General features: G+C 33.7%; 1 protein-coding gene across 2 annotated transcripts in view; it reads left to right on the top strand.

The window, feature by feature from the left end:
• LOC143258592 (uncharacterized) overlaps nt 1-18,227 on the top strand; it is an 81,580-nt gene extending 63,353 nt beyond the window's left edge. For both annotated transcript variants that reach the window (XM_076517780.1, XM_076517779.1), the window contains exons 3-4: nt 9,776-9,911; nt 17,629-18,227. In XM_076517780.1, coding sequence (XP_076373895.1) covers nt 9,776-9,911; nt 17,629-17,747 — 255 coding nt within the window. In that variant the 3' untranslated portion in view covers nt 17,748-18,227. The remainder of the gene's footprint in view (nt 1-9,775; nt 9,912-17,628) is intronic.
• Nucleotides 18,228-19,121: the final 894 nt, after the last annotated feature.

The following is a 19,121-nucleotide window of genomic DNA, read 5'->3' as shown; positions in this document are numbered from 1 at the left end:
AGAGCACAGATAGCCCATTATGTAGTTCTATACTAACAAACAATAATAAGCAACGTGTTATCTTGTTTTATATTCTGCCACCATTTAGAAATGACCCGGCATGGTTAGGTGATTAGGCACTCGACTCGTAATCCGCGGGTTCGAATCCCCGTCACACCAAATATGCTCACCCTTTCAGCCGTGGGTATGTTATAAAGTGACGGTTAATCCCACTATTCGTTGGTAAACGAATAGCTCAAGAGTTAGCGGTGGGTGGTGATGACTAGTTGCCTTTTCTCTAGTCTTACGCTGCTAAATTAGGGATGGCTAGATTAGATAGCCCTCGTGTAGCTTTTCGCGAAATTCAAAACAAACCAAACTATTTAGAAAAACGCAAAAAAACTTCCGTTTTTAGTAGTTTGAGTTTTGTTATTTTGTAAAAAGTTCTCTTTCTAGATACCTGTATGCTATTGTACACTAGAAAAATGACTAAGTTTGTTTGTTTTAAATCAAAGTCACATTGAGCAACCAAACTCCAAATTTTAGCGTTGTAATTCCGTAAACTTACCGCTGTTTCACCGGGACACAAGATGACTAGGCCGTGCGCATTTCTTTTAAGCATTGTAAATATATTACATTCAAAATCTACACTTTTTTCCCTCGTTTCGCAAAAAAAAAAATAAAATTTTAAGTTTGTATAGCGGCCTATGTGTTTTATTTCATCCATGATACGCAAACATGCTTTTAAAGCTTTATGAAATATCTGATCTTTTATACTGCAAAATTTTTCTTATTTTTCACAACTAAGTGTACTCTCTCGATCTAACTTTGAAGTAGTACTAGCGCAGGATGTTTACTCATCAGATAATTCTATTTTTCGATATAAGTTCTGTAAGTGCACCTTATGATGTAGCAAGAATATAAATAGTAGCACAGCACATATTCTATGCCATGAAAGAAAACCATAAGGTTGTAAGTGTCCAATCATAGAATGTGCTAAGTGCAGAAAATTTATGAATTGGATCCTAAATAAAACATATATTATTCTGTAAAATTCTAAGAGTAACACAGGCTGAGTGTGTGTTTGTTTTTCTTATAGCAAAGCCACATGGGCTATCCGCTGAGCCAACCGAGGAGAATCGAACCCCTGATTTTAGCCATTTAAATCCGTACTTATACCGTTGTACTAGCGAGGGGCCAGGGGCTGAGTATTTAATACTGAAAGGTTTCAAGCGTGTATATTATGTATATACCATATATCAAGTGGCCTAAAGTGACAGGTTATAGGTGTATCACAGGTGAAGTTTTCAATGCTGAAAAGTGACAAGTGTATTACAAGTAAACCATAGGTGACGCAGATGAAGAGAGATAGTTTAATTCGTATCTGGTCGCCCGGGAGGCAACCCCTCGAACACTTGTCGTGAACAAACAAACATCATCCTTATATAAAATATCTCTTACAGACCATTATTTTCAACAAATTAAAAAAAAATGTTATACAATATATATGCTACAAGATAGCCTACTCAATCAAAAAAATCACGCGCCGCCTATGAAGTGAGGTATTAAATCCTTTAAGGTTCTAAATGTAGCATAAACTAGGTGCCCAACCCTAGAAAGTCGTAAGTATTATGATAAACCAGAAGTTGAATTCTGGAAAGTTGATGAGATACAGACCCGGTGTTCAACCCTGGAATGTTTTAAATGTACCATAAACAAGAAGTTAAATTCTGGAACGTTGTGAATGTAGCAAAAATTGTGTTCTGAATTCTGGAAAGTTTTGAGTATACCATAAGCCAGCAGTTGTCAGTTTAGCGAAGACGACGTTCTCGATTCTGAAAGCTTGTAGCTGTACCTCAGGTGAGATATTCAATCCAGGGAGGAATTTAATTACTTTAAATTAGATGCACTTTTCTGTAAAGTTTTAATCTTACTACAAATGAGATGTTTAATTCTAGAAAGTTGTTAATGCATCATGGACCAAATGTTACATTCTAGAAACTGTAACTACACAACATATTTTAAAATCCAAGAAAAGAGTCAAAAAGCTAAAATAATTCAATACGCTATGAGCCAAAAAGGGAAATTGTGTGTTCTAAGTTTGAAATATTCTTATAGACGCTTAGTTTTAGAAAAGACATCATCAATTTTCAGAAACACGAAATCCAACAAACTAATTTAGAAAACCATGCAACCCTACGGACTGGGGGTGTAATTAGTGGACAAATTTAAAACGCAAGAAAAACATAACGCACGTCAGTTAATATAGTAGACGATGGTGTTAAAAGGTATTAAACCTCTTTGAATTAGATGTTTGAATTACTTCACGTGTTTGACTACTTTTTTTATAGGCTAGGAAACTCCATATGTTTTAGTTCTCTCCCTTGAGTTTGTTAGATTTTCTTCAATCATCTGTAAACATCTTTGTCCACGAACAGATGAGCAGAGGAAACTGTCAATATCTTACATAAAGGTGTATGTCAAATGAAACGCATTGTTTTCAACAAAGGTTTTTAAACACTGAGTTCAGAATCATTCAAGCGAACTAGCTTTCAATTGTTAAAGATTTCAAACCGAACCGGTTGTGTACTATTCATGTTCTTTCACAATACATTTTGATAAAGGTTGAGTGTAAAAGTTAGACAGGCGAAGTATACTTATTGTTTTTAAACAATAACACTAAACACACTGTTGAACGACTTATCTTAAAACCATCCTGATTTTTTCTCAGTTATTGTTGTTCTTCACGTCGTTACTGAATCTAGAAAATTTACTAAAATGTAGATCCAAAAACATGTTTAGAAACTGACAATACAACTTTTATTGTGAGTGTTTACAGTATTTGTTAAAATGTGTACGTTCAATGTGGAAAACAAAGAATCATTCAGTGACGTAGAGACTTAATCTTGATACGTTGTTGTGCTGATGCCTGTAACATAAAGTGTTAGTAAAATGTCAGACCCTCATATACCTTATCTGTTGTAATTGTAATATCTCAACCCTTTGATGCCTTATCATGGTATATTTGAACGCTCTAAAGTTATGTATAGAAGGAATCTGGCAACCCACCAGTGTACTGTTTTAATATTATGAAGTTTAGACATTACAAATAAAACAAATTAAATATAAGAAGGTTTGAGACGCTACGTCTCTACCGTCAGTAGGCTGAAATGTTACTCTTTAAATATGTTAGACATAAGAATAGTTTGAGAAAACGAGTGGTTTCATATCCTACAGAACGGAAGATATGAAGTTTATCCGTTCCCTAAAATAATGCTGAGGCACCCGTCCTAAATTCGGGTACATAAGGACTGAAATAAAAACTTGAACTAATAAATCAAGTCATGAACTTTATTACATGCATAATTTATTTCACACCTACTTTGTTCCACACTACAGAAATGATGTAATAATTCCTTTACTTTATTGCCTTTACTAATCCCCCTAGTGTTTGTTATTACTCTGAGAATTTCCTGTTTTACCACCTTAAACGTTCTTAGTTCTTCTTGGACCAAAATCTTGGTGATCATACATTTGAACACCCAACTTTTCACTGACCATGTGAAAAGTAACTTTGCAACTTTAAGGGTCCGACCTTGTGCTTCGGTTGCGAAAATGTGAATGTCATATTTTTAATTGAACAAAAAACTGAAAAACTACCCAGAAAAACTCGAAACAAACACTTCTAGGATTATAAATTAATACAAGACTATGGATTCATCAGCTAAATAAGCGTATTTTTGCTGTTAGTGTGGTCCAGAGTAGATAACTCTGGATAATTAGATAGTAGGTTGAGGAATAACCATTACCATCCACGATCTGTCCCTTGGTCCAATGTATAACTCTACTACGTTTGGTTGATTTTGGTTTGGTTTTTATTAAATTTCGCGCAAAGCTAATCGAAGACTATGTGCGCCAGCCGTCCCTAATTTAGCAGTGCAGTACTAGACGGAAGTCAGCTAGTCATCACCACCCACCACCAACTCTTGGGCTACTCTTTTACCAACGAATAGTGGGATTGATCGTCACATTATAACGCCACCACGGCTGAAATGGCGAGCATGTTTAGTATGACAGGGATTCGAACCCACGACGCTCAGATTACGAGTCGAGAGCCTTAACTACATGGCCATGCCTGACCCAAGTTTGGTTGAAACTGGTCCAAAGACAACGGAGTTGTTCGAGAGCAAACAAAAAAGTTGTTTTACTTTTATAAATATAAGTGCTTTATTGATATCGGTATATCAGTTTTATATTAACCCACAAACCTAATATAATGATATAAATAATTTCAGACATTTTCAATACAATAGTTAAAGTGCATCAGTAATTATTCACACATTTCTATGATAATCTATAAGTTCAGACTTTACAAAACGTGAGTTTAAGTATCAGTGGTCTGCTGTTCAAAATATCAGGGTATTATTTGTTTATGTCTATATGCAATATATTGAGGTAATAAAATAGATTGTCTCGGTACTTACGAATATGCTCGTCTTTTCAACCATAAGAGCGTCATAACGTCATGGTCAATTCCACTATTCGTTGGTAAAAGAGTCGGTCGTGAGTAGTGATGACTAACTGCCTTCCCTTTAGCAACAGACATGCTCGCCTTTTTAGCCGTTGGGGCGTTATAAAGTGACAGTCAATCCCACTATTCGTTTGTAAAAGAGTAGCGCAAGAGTTGGCGATGGGTGATGATAACTAGATGGCTTCCCTCTAGTCTTACGCTGCTAAAATAGGGATGGCTAGCGTAGATAGCTCTCGTGTAGATTTGCATGAAATTCAAAATCAAAACAATCCTATAAATATATCAGAGTATTAGCTATTTGAATTCACATATATACTAAGGTATTGAAATAAGTGACCCCTGTACTTACGCTAAATTTAAAACGTTACAAAGCATCATGGAAAGCATATCAGTAATCTGGATTCAAAGATGTCAAAATATTAATTGTTTGACCGCCATACGCTATAAAACACCATGGAAAGTGGAAATCAGTGGTTTGAAGCTCATGATATCAAAATGTTAGCTGTTTAACTCTCACGTATATACAAACTAAGGTAATGGTACAAATATTCTCACAACGTACACCAAGCTTAGAATAGATACTATAAAACACCATGGAAACATATCAGTGGTCCGATATTCAAGATACCAGAGTGTTATTATCTAAGACTCCATTACATTAAATTAAAGATGTCACTAGTTATGAAAGTCATAGAAGACAACTTAAGGCGTATCAACAGTGTGAGACAATAAAGATATAATTCCTGATAATATCATGTGTCGCTACCATTTGCAAGGGGCTGAGACAGCTTTGCATTCATCAAGAAAAGCTTTTTTTCATTTTTACCGTAACCACTGATATTTTTAACTTTCTTTGAACAGGGTTTTGTGATTTTTAAGCTCATACGCATATGTCATTGTAAAATGTTATTTTAAGATAGGTATCATTATTCACAGACTGGGTATGCTCAACATCAAAATGCACTAGGCATAATCTTTATTAAAGAAATATACGTTGATCGTACGATTCCATTATGTCCTTTAATCTGAGATTTTATTCTTTATTGGAAACTATATATTGAATAATGGGAGAATAAACCTTTGAATCAACGAATGTAACAAAAGCGGTGACATAATGTAGAAAATTCTTCTTGATAAATGACAGTAAATTTAAAACACATATGACCGAAAACATGGTAATTCAAGGTGAGCGATTACTTTTCATATTGAACATGTTTGTACAAACGTTAGTAATGTGGTGTTCAATCAACACGTATATACACTGTTTATAGACATAACACTTTTACCTTATTTTTTACAAAGTAAAAACTGTTTTCTTTTTTATCTTCCAGCTGTACTATGCTTCTGTTGATACAGAGTTTTACTAGAAAATGGGGGCTGGAATTATCAACTCTGTTGTTGTTGTTTTTTAGTTCCAGCAGATAAATGTTTCTATCTTTACAACATCGACTCTCATTAATATCAAACTAAACTGAACAAAGTTAACTGGTAATATATAAATAGCTTCTGTTGATGATTCTATGCATTCTATTTAATAAATTACTTTTAATTTTAATTAAAAGCTGATATTTAGTTTTACTTTTCAAACTCGAATATTGTTTTCTAGCCTACCTTCATGAACTGTTTAGCAGTTTCTAAATTTCAATACTATAAAATACAAACATTAAAGTAATTAATAAAATAAACTTTGATTTTGCCTATTTTCCTTGTTCCTCGTATGCGCTTCATTTTTTGTATGACTGTTATTTTGTATGACTATTGTAAGCTGATGTTTTCTTAACTGTAGAACACACACTGGACCTAGATTTCTATAGCTGAACAAATATTCATTATTTTTATTTGAATTTGGGCCTGGCATGGCCTAGCGCGTAAGGCGTGCGACTCGTAATCCGATGGTCGCGGGTTCGCGCCGCGTCGCGCCAAACATGCTCGCCCTCCCAGTCGTGGGGGCGTATAATGTGACGGTCAATCCCACTATTCGTTAGTAAAAGAGAAACCCAAGAGTTGGCGGTGAGTGGTGATGATTAGCTGCCTTCCCTGTAGTCTTACACTACTAAATTAGGGACGGCTCGGTGCAGTGGGCTAACAACCTACTCACTTAAATACCTGTTGAAGAATCCGCAAGCGATTGCGGCCCTATGTTCCTTGATGGAATCTAATGGTGATAACTAAGCTTTGTTTGAATCTAGTAACATCTTATTACATTAAATACATTTTCTCCAATAGAAGTCGTTTCAAATAAAGTATAAAGTCTTAAACAATGCATAAAAAAAGTATTAGGTTATCCGGAAACAAATGTCATTTTTGAAGTGCAAAGATTGAAAAAGTATAAACCAGTGTTGTAAGGCATGCTCTAATCATAGTAAGTGCTATTTGCTTCAACACACTTTTGCCAACGTGTAAAGATTCTGCTTATGCTCTTGTAGAAATCAAAGTTTCTATTGTCAGTGAACTCTTCCTGAAAGCTTCTTCAGCAGCTGCATGATTTTGAAAAGGTTTATTGTTCAAAGAGTTGTTAAAATGCTTGAAAAAAATGAAAATCTATAGGAGAAAGGTCAGGGGAACAAGGTGGATGAGGCAGAGCCTCGATTCCCAATTCGTTCAATTTTTGAAATGTCATCCTTGACAGGTCTCGTAACGCAGATTTTGTTAATCTTCAATCAGATCATGTGGAATCCATTTATCCAACTTTTTCGTCCTCCCAATCGCACTCAGATGGTTGGCAATGCTTGATTTGCTTGTGCCTAGCTTTTCTGCAAGTTCACGTAATGTTGTGCAAGAGTCTATCACAACTGCTTCCCTTAACGTGTTTTCATCTAAAAATGGCTTCCTTTCACAACCTTCGTGGTTTTCAAGACTTTCTTCTTCATGTCAAAACTTTTGAAACCAACGCTGAACTGTGCATTCAGTCGCAAATCCATGGCCTGTTTGATGTTCCGTGTAGGTTCGGTATATTTTCGTCCAAGTTTGAAGTCATAGAGGAAAATTAGACAAAAGTCCTTCTTGTCCATGCTGCCTTGGGGATTGCAAAACTTAGTCTGAGTGGCGTTGAAACTATTTCAGATACCTTGAAAGTGACAAACGGTGTATTAAACCAACCAACGTTAAGTTACTCAGTATTCAACTTCTATATGTCATCTTGAGAATTCCGACATTTATTTCTGAACAACCCAATAGAAACATTTTTTTTCCTTAAACTCCTTATAGTTAGTATAAAACTATTTTCCAAAATAATTATATATTTAGTTAGTTAGTTATCACCATTAGATTCCATCCAGAAACATAGAACCGCAATCGATTGCTGATTCTTCAACAAGTATTTAAGTGAGTAGGTTAATAGCCCATTGCACCGAGTCGTCCCTAATTTAGTAGTGTAAGACTAGAGGGAAGGCAGCTAGTCATCACCACCCACCGCCAACTCTTGGGCTACTCTTTTAACAACGAATAGTGGGATTGACCGTTACATTATAACGCCCCCACGGCTGGGAGGGCGAGCATGTTTGGCGCGACGCGGGCGCAAACCCGCGACCCTCGGATTACGAGTCGCACGCCTTACGCGCTAGACCATGCCAGGCCCAATTATATATTTGCTAAAACTTTATTATACATGCAAGATATTCCATACAAATTAAAATAATTTAAAGGTATACCACTTTGATAATATGATTGTACGAGATACAGTGTGTTGTTTCTTATAGAAAAGCCACATCGGGCTTTCTGTTGAGTCCACCGAAAGGAATCGAAACCCTGATTCCTTGTAAATCCGTAGACTTACCGCTTATTTAGCGGGGAGCACAAGATACAGACTAAAAGCTTGCTTAGAACCTTTTACAGTTCTTAAGTGTTTAACTTTGTAGTCAGTATTAAAATATAGACAGGTAATGTCTAAAGTAATCATTCTAGCAAAATAAAACAAGTCAACATCTTCGTTCACTTTAATCATATGTTTACGCTTGGAAAATTTAATAATTATATACATTTTTGGAGTGTACTTTATATAATTATGTAATTACAATCTAGACACAAAATAAATAGATAAGTCTTTCTACTGTAGAAAAGTGGTGTACAGGAAGAATCAGATAGCCCACCCTATCTGTAGCTGGGAAGAAAAATAAACATCTATGAAAATTACGGGGGTTCTCTACCCCTGATGAGATCATCTTACTATGAGCCACCTGGTGTATTCTGTAACTTTTGTCTGCACTGTTTAATATTTTTCAAAAGTTTTCTCCATTTCGAAAATCCATATGTTGTATATATTGTTTACTTTTGAGTAATGAGAATTACAATGGTATTGAATGAATGCTAATATTAAATGTTCAAACCGCTATAGAGTTAGATTATTATAATTTTTATACAATTCTATAAAAAGCAGGATGTCTAATATATTTAGCTTATACTGAAGAAGTGTTTGCTACAGTCAATTAAATAACACTAGATCTGAAGCTTTGGTGTGTTACTGTTTAAATATTTCAAGTTTGGACGGATCATTACGTTTGCTAATAATCAGCAATTACTTACTGAAACCGAAACTAAATGGCGAATGTACAGCATTTCTTTTAAGAAAACGTTTACTTCAAAATGTACTTCATATTGGTACTAAGAAAGAGTGTCTATGTTACAAAAGCTTTAAAAAGATATACAGGTATTGCTCTTTAACATCGTGTTACTTTTAACACTGCGGATATAGTATGCTAATACATTTTAAAATTTATAGTAAAATACATTTATTTCTTCAAATAATTATTAATAAACTTCTGTTATGATGGTTGGGGTTTTTCATAATTGATGTAAACCCACATAGAAGCTCGATACCTGGTGGTTAAGCCTCTCGATTCGTAATCTGAGGGTCGAATCCCTGTAACATCAAACATGCTTGCCCGTTCAGCTGTAGGGGCGTTATAATGTGACGGTCAATCACATTACACTATTCGTTGATAAAAGAGTAGACCAAGAGTTGGCGGTGGGTGGTGATGACTAGCTGCCTTCCCTCTAGTCTTAAACTGCTAAATTAGGGGTGGCTAGCGCAGAGAGCTCTCGTGATTCTTTGCGCGAAGCTCCAAACAATCAAACAAAAGCTCGATACCTGAACACAGATATCTCATTGAGTAGCTTTGTGCTCAATTACCAACAACCAACCGACATAAAATATATATCAATTCTTTCGACATCATAAACTCCAATGAAAGAAGTGAAAAGTAGTATTAACGTTAAAAATAAATTCGTTCTTCTTTAATTGTGGTTCCTATTTCCTTCATTCTGTAGGTGAGCCTTTCCGATGAACGCGTGGTATTTATGCGCGGAGTGAAGCCGTCAACCGAGGGCCTGTTCCGTTGTGAAGTGTCAGCAGATGCTCCATCATTTCAGACAGTCTCAGCACAAAAAACCATGATCGTAAAAGGTATGTTTGAGATTGTGGTTTGTCACAAATATGATAGGAGTAGCAGCTGAGGATTGCAAGTGGTCATAATAATATATTTTTAGTTCTAAAAATAAAACAACAGCTACAATTTCTTAACAGTAACAAAAGGGAAGACATTGTCGTTAGGGCAAAGCATAGAGCATAGGAAGTAAAAATGGTAAAATCAAATGATTATTGTTGGTATAAAACATAATGATAATAAAATGTGAGAATAACTTATTAGAATAGACACTGTATCAATTTCTTATACCAAATTATTGATATTTTTACACTGTACTAGTTTCGGATTAGTTCAGAATAGGTTGTTGTGATAAAAACTCACGTTCCACAAAACAAATAGCTTTCCGACAGGTTGCTGTAAATATTATATGAATATATTTAAACATTTAGAGTGTATAGAGCCACAGAGTAAAACAACTGATAAAATAATCTAAATTACGTATAAGTCGTACTACAAAATAAAATAATAATATGTTAGAGTAAAATACTCATATCTTAGTAATGTACCGAGTAAAGAATGATTGTAATTAAAGTTGTAAATATTCAATGAGTTACTAACCTAATTGTGAGCCCATTATAGAAAGTTACAAGCATATTCCACTGTACCGAATCATGAAGTTATTTATTCATTACTTATTGCAAGTTACAAGCATGTTCTACTGTACAGAGTAATGAAGTTAGTTAATCGTTACTTATTGCAAGTTACAAGCATGTTCTACTGTACAAAGTCATGAAGTTAGCTAATCATTACTTATTGCAAGTTACAAGCATGTTTCACTGTACCGAATCATGAAGTTAATTAATCATTACTTATTGCAAGTTACAAGCATGTTTCACTGTACAGAGTCATGAAGTTAGTTAATCATTACTTATTGCAAGTTACAAGCATGTTCTACTGTACAGAGTCATGAAGTTAGTTAATCATTACTTATTGCAAGTTACAAGCATGTTCTATTGTACAGAGTCATGAAGTTAGTTAATCATTACTTATTGCAAGCTACAAGCATGTTCTAATGTACAAAGTCATGAAGTTAGCTAATCATTACTTGTTTGCAAGTTACAAGCATGTTCCACTGTACCGAATTATGACTCTTAATATACTAAATGTATTTATAGCGATAGAAGAATTATAAAGCGCGAATACTCTTTCTTGACAACCCATACAAGATATTCTTCAGTTGTAATCCATTCAGTATAAAGAAGAGTTTGAAATCAGGTTATTCGCAGTTTTCACTTTTGTTTTCAGTACTATTAATGAATGCTGATAAAATTAAAGTAAGCAATCTATTTAATTATTAGTTTCGGTTTGCTTTACTAATGTGTTCCTAACGCTTGTGAATATTTAACACTTTTGAGACAGAGCCTGCACCAATAGCTTAGATATATGTTCCGATAGTTCGAATATCTAGTGCACTTTCTGTCAATGAACTACGATTCGCGCTAGTTTAATGATTTATAACAATTCACAAAACATGGGTGATTTTAGTGTCTGTAAGATTTTAATGTTTCTAATAAATGTTGGTTATTTATACATAGAAGTTTTAATTTAATACAGTCTGTGAAAATCGAAATAAACTGTAACATCAATATTGAGCTCATTCATTTGATATTGAATAAGATCTTTCTGTGAAATATTTAACTGGAAAGTATCCACATAAATGTCGACATAAAACTTATTCCAGCTTAAATACTCTAGAAGTATTTAGTTAAATTAAAATTAAGACATTTTTCAGAAAGTAATGAAATTCATAGCAAAATGTAATTACCGCCACAACCACATATTGAATTTTATACGTAACACAGTAATTATGTTACAATAATTATAATCACTTGGACTCCTTACTGGCAATGCTGTCGTCGTACATCACCAAGTTTATTGTTCGTAAAGTTGGAAGCACCGTACATCCGCTGAATGTTAAAACGTGTCCACTAACGAGGTGAACATCTCATTTACAGCTACTCAAACTTATTACCTAATTTATCTCCACAAAGTACCCACACTCACCCTTAATCTTTAAGTAGTAATTTTCACTAATAACGTGGTATCGTAGGACAGAAAGGAATTTTTTTTAAATTGGCATTTTACTATTGCAATTTTTCCAGGTGAGCTTGACTGGTGTTAGGCTGTGACGTCATTCTCTTTATCAGCAGACTTTCTTTCATAGGTGGCTTAAAGTTCTCACTTAAGGCTAAAAGATAGTTTAAGAAATAGTGCTTCGTAATTTGGGGTCGCAGGTGTGTAATAAGAGTAACAGCCATACCCTATTGTTCAGTATGGCAAGAGTAGCCAAAACGTTGACGATGGATGGTGTGGACTAGATGTCTTTTCTCTTGTCTATCACTCCAAAATAAGGGACTGCTATCGAATACATCCTTAGTGTAACCCCGCACTAGAAGCAACAAATAAATGAGCTTTTTTATAGGGAACTACTTTCTGGTTTGTATCACACAGGCCCTTTACATTCGTTACATTTACCCAAGACATATTTTAATTATATTCTTTTATTTTTACCCCATGCGATTCTAAGTCCATTTTGTAGAGAATAAAATCACTATTATATTGTAAACAGCAGTAACAGTGGATAACCATTATTTTCTGCTGCTATGGCAACGATTTGGCCTTGAACTGAAAAACAAAATTCACATCCGGGTTTAAATTACAATTGTTGGTAATATATTCATGTAAGTTTACATAGCTGATGTTTTGTTAAAAGATAGGGAACAGTAGTTTAGCTACCCAGTACTGTATGGGTTGAAATATCTTATGGTATATATGTACAAACTTTCTCAAATAAAACTTTTGTTTCTCAGTGTGCTTCTGATGATATTTTGTTCCCAATGTACAATTTAATTTTAAGATATAATGAATTTAAATATGTGGTTTTCTTTATATTCACTTTGTAAATAAAGATATACAGTTACAGGCTAGACTACGTATTAGAATATCACTTATTCAGGAGGTTTCTCACGATGTTCAACTGGTGTTTTATCTGAACTCCCAATTTTCATTTGTATATTTTATCAACGTTAATAATTCCAAGAATTAATCATAATTTACCAGAACATATATATAGATTTTTGACAAACTTGTAAGCCAAGTTTGATATAGTTTTATAAATTATAAAATTTTATCACATTGCTTTACCTAAACCCATTGTATTAACAAGAAATGGTAATTAACGTTTCTAAATATTATTGACCGACTAAATTTCAGCGAGCACTGAAACGTTACTGATTAGTTTAGTGCTCGTGACTTGAAAACCTATGGATTTAATTCAGTCAGAAACCTACAAAGTAACCAATCTGCGTTACGCTTTTTTTTTTTTTTGCATTTAATTTGACTTTCCAATACAGGAAAAATAAAAGAACGAAGAGACCTGTTTACCACAATAGTGGTTACACTGAATAAAACTAGTAACAGTATTTTTTGTAAATAAAAAACATTGAAGTATTAAATTTTATTTATAAATATTTTCCATTATACCAACTCTTTAATCGTGACGAAATCGTTTGTTCTTTGAGTTTTTTTTACCTAGGCGCAAACGTCGCATGACAAAAGTTAGCACAGTAACTTATTCGTTGATAAACAATCATTGTACATACTTTATCCAAAAACACTGTGAAGTGATTAAGCGAGTGTGAAAACAATGCGTGGATGGTTAATTCACAGATATATTCTATACGTAATTAAATGAGTATTTTGTTTATTAATGATATGGAAAGAAATAAGAACTTTACTAGTAAAATGTTCACTTTTGTTATTTAATAGCTTCAAATATCTCTAGATTTCAGCTCTGAAAGGTAATGAGAGTTCTATCTGATGCATTAAATCAGCTAAAACTCAGTGGTATGATGAAATCTAAAACAAAAGAGGAGGACAGATTTATACCACAAAACAAGGATAACAAATTGATCTTTTAATGCGCACAACATTTCGCTCTGGAATGTCCTTTCTCTGATGATTTTAGGATATCAACCCGAAACGATTTGTTTTCGTTCCGATGCTTGCTGAAAAACATTTGTCAGACTTAACGGTACGAGTCACCTATTGTTACGAATGTATTGCAGTTATTGGTATTTATTGCTATTACATTAAACGAGGCAGTGTGACCCTATCATTAGCAAGTGTTGACTATAAACAGGTTAACGTATGCAATATAAAACACTCATAATTTATGAAAATGTACAAGCGCTTACTAAGTTATGTTCTAAAATAGATGAATAATTATCCAGTAACTTTATAATGCGTTCCCAAAAGGGTTAAAATGATACGTTTCAGCTAATAATGTGCTCAATATTGCATTTACATTTCATTGCAGTATAAGCAATGGAAGGTCACCAACTGTATCAGATCGCCAGCTGTATAAGACACTAAGTTCGACTTAAGATGCCACAAGAAAAGATATCATAGACTTTTATTAAATGAGAAATGTATATTCAACGACGCAATAATGGCACAAATGTTTGACCAACTTCATTGCCAATGTGCATACTTAAATACATTATAGATAAATGGTTATAAATTTGAAAAATTACAATAATATTAATGTAATTGCAATTGAAACGCATTGCGGAATGAAACCACGTATCTCGTTAGCATTTAGTCGACCGCTCTAATCAGCATATCACCTGTGCACAGATAGCTACTAGATATCGTGGACTGATTATAGCCCTTAAGCCGCTAACCATAACTACGAAGGCAAAATCCCATTTTTCATGAGCGTCAACGTTGAAGTGGAGAGAAAAAAAATCCGTTGTGTGGAGCAACGAATCTTGCTATTTACTGTAAACTTCAAATAAACGGATGTAGGTTAGAAGAGAAGTGAAGACGATGTTGGATATGATTGTGTGATATCAGCCATTGTAAAGACAGTGGGGTAGTATGGGCTTTTATTATCCTGGTTTGGACTTGGTTCATGAAGAAAAATGTCATAAATTAGTTGTTGCAACATGACATTATGGATGATGTTACATTGCTTACATTGATGACAACATAGTGCCGCACTACGCGTTTTCTTCAGCAACCAAGTTATATTTCAGATTCTACTTTGACCAGCCAGATCCCCCTGTCTGAATCAAAATGAAATGCGTTGTGTCGTTTTGGAACTTCGCCCTGAGAGACAGAGATACTTTTACGTGAAATATGGCTGCACTTGGAGCTGCTCAGGAAAAAAGAGAGAGGCCATCTATTCCATTAGGCATGTACCAACGATCAATAGCAAGGATTAGTAACTGAGTCTCTACTGTGATTAATATAGCAACAACAGGTATCTCCATTCTTAAGGTATGCTGTATTATTGCATTTGAAGCTATAAGAGAATTGGTCTTATAAATATTGAAACATTTATAATGAGTTTAAATACAAATTTAGTTAGTAGTGCCAAAGTTCATAATACTTAAGATTTTGAATAAAAGTAGCTCTTCATTAACTGTTTTTATCACATTATTCAGAGAAAGGCGGAGATGAATAAGACTTTAGATTTCTCTTCTTTTGCCAGTAGAATATTTTACTCGAAAGATTCTCCGTCTAAAAGACTGGATCTTCGCTCTTTACTTGCCAAAAGTTTATCTGAAATGATCCTCACTATTCTGATTTGAAGTTTGTAAGAAACAAGGCTCAAGAAAAGTACTAAAATCACCTTGTTATTAAGGTATTACGTAAGAAATATGTTAGAATAGTTTAAATTACAAAAAAACTGTAACGCCATTTAGAAATGTAAAACAAGTATTTTGCAAGTTTGATATTTGCGCAATGTAGTCTGTACTGTCGTACTCCTTAAAACTCAGTTCAAGAATGAATCAAGTTACCATTTTAGACTAAGTCCAATGAATTCTCCAAGCAATAATGAAATTTATAGTTTTATATCCTTACATTTTATGAAATTTCAATATTTGAAGATGTCGTTATCTAACAATAGAAAGCTTAATTATGAATTAAAATGATAAAGTAATTATCAATTATTTCCAGCTATTGTTTAGTGTTTTTATTTTTCTTATTGTGCGATCCAAGTTCTTATGACCATTACTTTGTAGTTGTTTTCTTTTATCTGCAGGAAACTTAATCTTTGGAAAGGACATGGAATTGCAGAATGTCAGTAGTTCATTAGAAATAAGATTATGCTAGTTTCCATGGATACCCAGTGATTTTTAATTTCGTATCTTGAATGTCAATACAAATCATTGGATCTATAATTAAACAAAAGCTCATTCAGCTAAGAGGAACAATATATTTATACCAATTTATATCAATTGTACTTTTATTTTTTGAAGCTATTCTAAAAAAGAAACATGAAGATAAAAGTGAGAGAATGTTATTGTCATGTCTTTCATTTAGATCCATCAAGTCATCAATGAGAAGAGTACGTTTACAGGTGTTATTTCTGTTTCTAGTGTAATACTATTAGTTTCTGAATGACTATTTCAGGAAGTTTTCTTAGTGAGAATGTTGACACTGAATGGTATGTTAATAGGATTGTTTCATTTCAAAACGCATGATGAACTCGACAAGCAAGAGCTTATTGATTATATTTGGCTATGATGAAACTTGTAAAATAAACTACTTTACTTTAGTATGTTACTAAATATGCAAATACTTTCTAAATTAAGTGTTCAAATAACTGATTTAATACGGATATGGCGGTATGTTTCAGTGTTTGCAATAAAAAACAAAGTCAACCAAGCAGAGAAGATTTGATTTTTATTAGTTTTAGTCATAGTAATTTGTATTGCATTTGAACTATCTAGGGGTAGTTATTGCCCAAAAACTCTATGTAGCTATAGTCGAGAAAACCCTTGTGGATTGTTCGTTCAATATGTCTTGATAATCTTGGATTCAGTCAGTAATCGTACGTATCCTAGTAAACAGAGCAGACAGAAAGTTAACAGAAATTCTATTTGCAATACTACTGTCCACTCATGCTGCAATCCTAAGGACTAATGATATATAAATGCAAAGACTGCATAACGTATTGTAAAAAAAAAAAAGATTACAATACATAGAAGCAACACTGAGTTATCTCGTAACAACAAGAGTCTATAATACGTTAAAATTAACGTATGACAACGTTTATAAAAAATATATAATAATTCAAACTTAGAAAAAGTGGTAAAGACAAAGTCCACCCCCACGAAAAAAAAAAAAAACACTGACAAAGAAAGTGAAAAAAACCTGAAGAAAAAACATTTCTTAATTTAAAGTTAGATACATTGTGCAAATCACACTTAAAATTACCTTCCTTCGTGTTAACTGTGACACAACATCTCTTCCCACACAGGGAGTTAAATGTCAACTTGAGCATAATTGAAATTTACTTATTTATGTATATTATATAATAAGCATGGCCAACACGTTTTTCCCCAAAACACCCCTAATAACGGTTATCTTAGAATTAACCTCTCTTCGTCTTTCATCGCTCAGAACTTTCAAGATAGTTTATCTGGTTCTTAAGATTATAGAATGCAAATAGTTATTGACAATATAATATGCTATTTTAAGTAAATCACGTTTATAACTCGTTTTATTTGTTACAACTACTGTGAGGCTTACGTAAGTGATTACTTGCGTGATAGAATAGGATATCTGCTAAGTTTATACATTACTGCCTAGTTTTACTGTTACTATAAAGATTGAATGTTTACAAATCAATAACAAACGATATACATATATAGTCAGTACATTTTGAAATATTTTTTCTAGTTACTTCCCGAGCGCGAAGTAGTTATGACGTCAATCCTCTTCTGTTGTTCGTATCCCTCTTGTGGCAGATTTTACAATTAAGGAAGATGATGTGCGTTCTCTCTCTACCGTCACAGTGACGTCACAGGAGTTATAGTGATTCCTAGGAAACATATGAAGGTGTGCACCTGCGGACGTATTGTACGAGTACTTTGATTACCAGAAAAAATCTACTATTTGTCAGAAATATACGTAAATTGAAGTCTCAGTTGATTTTTTCTCTCTCATTGTGTGTGGCTCATGTCATCATGTATAACTGTTCGTACCAGGTGTTTTTCTGAAAATCGAAACCATCGCCTTGATCAGAACGTAAATGTTGAAAACAAGACGTTGTTTCAGCTGTTGATGGCTTTTAGGTAGCTAATCTATGGTTCAGACTTTAAACTTTAAAGCTGAAACTTAAATGAAGTTCGACCTAATTTTAGCAACTGTTGAATGATGAATGAATGGTGTGACATGATTCTTGCTACTCACGTATATATGTAAAATAATTAATTCTTTACATTGCTGTAAATCTAGAAAATGTGTTTATTCAACATTAAATTAATATGAACCCCTGACGTAATTTTTCTTTCTTGTTATTTATTACACGCGCACTTGTTTCATTGTTAAAGTGAAAATTACACCAAAACTCAAGCTTATATGAGAGGCACGTGGGATAAATAGTCCATCGATTTTGAACCAAGATTTCGCAAACATCGATCCAGTAATCATACCACACGTTCCCTTATACAGTCTATCTTTTCAGTTACGAAAAACTCATTTCAAAAACGTATTTTATAACTTGCACTGTACTCTGAAGTGTTACATGTATAATTCTTGATCTGTAAAAATTACTCAATTTTTTTAGCTCTTCCGGAAAAACGTTGATTGCATAATTCGACTTTCAACCTTCAATCATTTATGTATATTCAGTTATTGTTTGCTGTTATTGACCTTGCTGTTTCATTTGTACAATAGTAAAGTTTTTATAGCAGGCTTTTTCATTAAATTGTAATCGATAAATGTAACAATATAGAACCATACATAAATATTTGATTAAATTTTCTTTTATATTTTATTTTTCATTTAATAGTAGACTTGATTTAATAGTAAACTTAACATTGAATACCCTAATCTACTACTATATAATAACCTGATGGTTAGTGCACTCGACTCGCAATCTAAGTGTCGCGGGCTCAAATTCCCATCCCAGCAAACATGCTCATCCTTTTAGTCTTGGTGACGGTATATTGTGAGAGACAATCCCACTATTGCTTGGTAAAAGAGTAGTCTAAAAGTTGGAAGTGGGTGGTGATGACTAGCTGCCTTCCCTCTAGCCTTTCGTTGCTAAATTAGAGACGGCTAGCGCAGATAGCCCTCGCGTAGATTCGTGCAAAATTCAAGACAAATCACGTCCAAATTCGTATATTAAGTGAACAGTGCAAAACCATATCCAACAGGTAAAAATTAAT

This window comes from Tachypleus tridentatus, chromosome 8 (assembly GCF_004210375.1).
Source record: "Tachypleus tridentatus isolate NWPU-2018 chromosome 8, ASM421037v1, whole genome shotgun sequence".
NCBI classification, from domain to species: Eukaryota; Metazoa; Arthropoda; class Merostomata; order Xiphosura; family Limulidae; genus Tachypleus; species Tachypleus tridentatus.
The sequence above is the reverse complement of the archived record's forward strand: the minus strand, read 5'-3'. Positions and strand labels throughout refer to the sequence as shown.